We start from the raw sequence: 2947 nt of genomic DNA on the forward strand, positions 1-2947 counted from the left end.
GGACACGTTAGACCCCAGTGTGAGCCCCCCTGACCAGCACAGTACCTGCCCAATTTGTCAGGGACCCATCACTGTAATGACAGAGTGAGACATTTTGGTTGTCTGCTACCCTAATCCTCAATGAGCTATCTTAGGCCAGTGGATTGCACAAGACATACCTTGTGATAAGGTTGTGAGATTGTAAGATCATGTCCCTATATGTGACCTCCATGATACAGGTAGCCATTCACAGGCCAAGGACATTGAGGGGTGTGCAGTGTTGGACACAGTGAGTCTGCCCAAATCATTATTTGCAATGTAATGTAAGTCTTGCTCCCTCACATACTGCATTGCTGATGTGGGCCATCTTCACCTTGCTTTCTGTGCTGGCATTCTGCATGTGTATGAGATGACCAGGGACTGTGTCCATCCTCATACCTTCATGCATCTAGGTATGATTATCTCATGCTAATGCACTACGTGTTATGCGGTATTGTCTCTGCTAAACATTTCTGAATAGCTGTGCTGAGTTTGTGCTTGCTCCTGTACTGAGACACAGTGGTACATAACCCAGTGTCACTGAAATTTTCTCCTCTTGTCTCCCATGCCTGCAGCTCAAAGTCCACCAGCGTAAGGCCATGTGGAGGACATTGCACGCAAGGTGGGGGCTCTGGGTGTCTCTAACCGACGGCACACACAAACTGTCACAAGAGGTGGGATGATATCTGCCGGCTGAGCAAAAACGTGGCAAAGATGACGCTGTGGCTGCTCCCTCATACTGGCAGGTTGGCACACAGGAGCATGACACCACTAATGGCCTGCATCTTAACTGTGACACAGCCTGAACTTGATGAACATTTGAGGGCCCATCAGCAGCAAGCTGGGAGTGAGTATTCCGCAAAGGGTAAATTTGGGTGTCAGTGATTTCATGTATTCCAACCCTAAGCCAGTGATGGGCTCTGTGATGTTGCTAGTGTCATGCAATGGCTTGTAAGTGGCCTCTGTGTTGGGTGCAGCTGTCATGCATTTTAGCTGCATGTACTTTTTGATGTTATTGATGTAATGGCACTTGACGTTGCATTCCTGAGTTGTGGCCTTATGGCATTGGCTGCATTAGGGGAGTCAGGGAAATCCCATGGCAGTGAACGGCAGTGTGCCTCATCTGAGTGTGCTTTCGTCAATGTGTGCAGAGCATGAGCTCTAAATTGTGATAACTACACATCTGATACCAATGTGCAACTGTAGTTGTGCACAAAAGCATGACATGGTGGATGGCAGGAGCTCATGGCCATTGGTAAATGCCATTTTGGAGACTGTATCTGTGTTGTCCCCTTATGTTGACTCCATATGTGACTGTGGCAACATGTTGGGATGTTCATCTTTTTTCACCCAAAGGGACCTAGGTATGCTCACAGTGATCTGTATGTCAGGTTACATGATGGCACGGGTAAACTATTTGGCCGTGTGGACATCACATGGGTTAATGATGCCAAGTGTGCATGCTACCAGGCATCTTTTGAGTTTTGAATTAAGGTTGCAGAATGTTACTGCACAGGATGTCATACAACTTGGGGGTATTATCATCTTGTTTTGTACTTTGCTTGCATATGATGTTTGTGTGTATGGTGCTAAACTGAACCTACCTCTCTGTCTCCTGCATCATCTACCGAGCGCACAGCAGGACATGTGACAGACACCAGTGGTGAGGCATCTTGCATGACTGCTACACATGATCTCACTGACACTGATGTGACCAGCGCCTCAGAGAGGGAGAGGTGTGTCCTTGAGGAATCCCACCCGGAAGCACTAAACTCTATATCTTCTGACGCCAGCGGTGACACCTTGAAGTTGTCTGGCACAGGGAGTGGGAAATCTGCCTCCTCTTCCACCACACATCATCCAGTGCCCACCCTTCCAGCTACTTCCACTAGTGCTGCACGTGCTTACACCAGTAAGAAAGGAAGAGTGTCCTTCCCCCCAGGTACCTCTGCCCCGCCCCCTGTCACCCCAGCTGCCCTCAGTGTTGAGGCGGTGGACCTTTTGCACCAGCTGTGTGTGGGTCAGACAACTCTCCTGAATGCCTTCCAAGACCATGACAAGAAGTTGGCACAGGTAGTTGCCTCTATGGAGGGCATACATTCAGACGTGGGTGGGCTACACAGGGCAGTCCAGTCTTTGTCCCCTACGGTGACAGCAGCCACTCAGCTGTCACAGCCTCAGAGTCCAGCTCCGGTCCCTTTGGTAACCCCCCTGCCAGTGTTCACATCTGACTCGAGTGACCACACACCACTGCCCACAGGCTCCAGGTACACCACACACAGCACACAACAGCAGCAGCCCAAGCAGGCCAGAGCACAGACACCATCCCCCAAACAAACTAAAGTGACACAGGAGCACACAGGCAAAAGCCCTTCAGATGACACTCAGGGGCATCAAGCCAATAAGCAGGCCTCAAGCTCACATGCCTCAAATTTAGCCCTATCACAAATGCTTTACACACTGCCTCTGAGATAAGCCTGCCTGCTCGGGCCAGGCTTCCAAGGGGGTGAGCAGGGGTTATTTTAGGAGTGTACCCCCTTACCCTGACTAGAGGCAAGGGTCACTATTTGTCACAAGTACCTACCTGTGCCAACTAGAGACCCCCAAATCTAACAGATGTACACATGCTTTGTGGCTTGCTCTATGGCTTTCCTGCACTCTCCACTTCACTTTTGGCTAGCCCATTTATTATCCTCCATTGCTGCTGACATCTGGCAGGTGTATGTGGCTGTGTGTCAGTGCGGGTGTGTCTGAGTGACTTGACAGGCAGTGTGTACAGTTAAGTGGTTGTTCATATGCAGTGTGAGAGTTCATTTTGTGATTGGACTCAGTTTGCTTCACAGAAGTGGAGGGTAGGTATGAGGTAGAGGAATGCCCTGCCCCTGGGCTTCTGTGCAGGGTCTTCCTCTTCACCCCCATCTTCTGAGAT

At 49.9% G+C, this 2947-nt stretch overlaps 1 protein-coding gene across 1 annotated transcript; it reads left to right on the forward strand.

Annotated features, from left to right (window-relative positions):
- The first annotated feature begins 729 nt into the window (after window positions 1-729).
- On the forward strand, window positions 730-2493 carry LOC147728602 (uncharacterized). The gene is made up of 2 exons (XM_086963823.1): window positions 730-863; window positions 1638-2493. The coding sequence occupies exons 1-2, from the start codon at window positions 733-735 to the stop codon at window positions 2491-2493; spliced, it is 987 nt and encodes a 328-aa protein (XP_086819949.1). The 5' UTR covers window positions 730-732.
- Window positions 2494-2947: the final 454 nt, after the last annotated feature.

Source organism: Lissotriton vulgaris, chromosome 3_1 (genome assembly GCF_964263255.1).
Source record: "Lissotriton vulgaris chromosome 3_1, aLisVul1.2, whole genome shotgun sequence".
NCBI lineage: Eukaryota > Metazoa > Chordata > Amphibia > Caudata > Salamandridae > Lissotriton > Lissotriton vulgaris.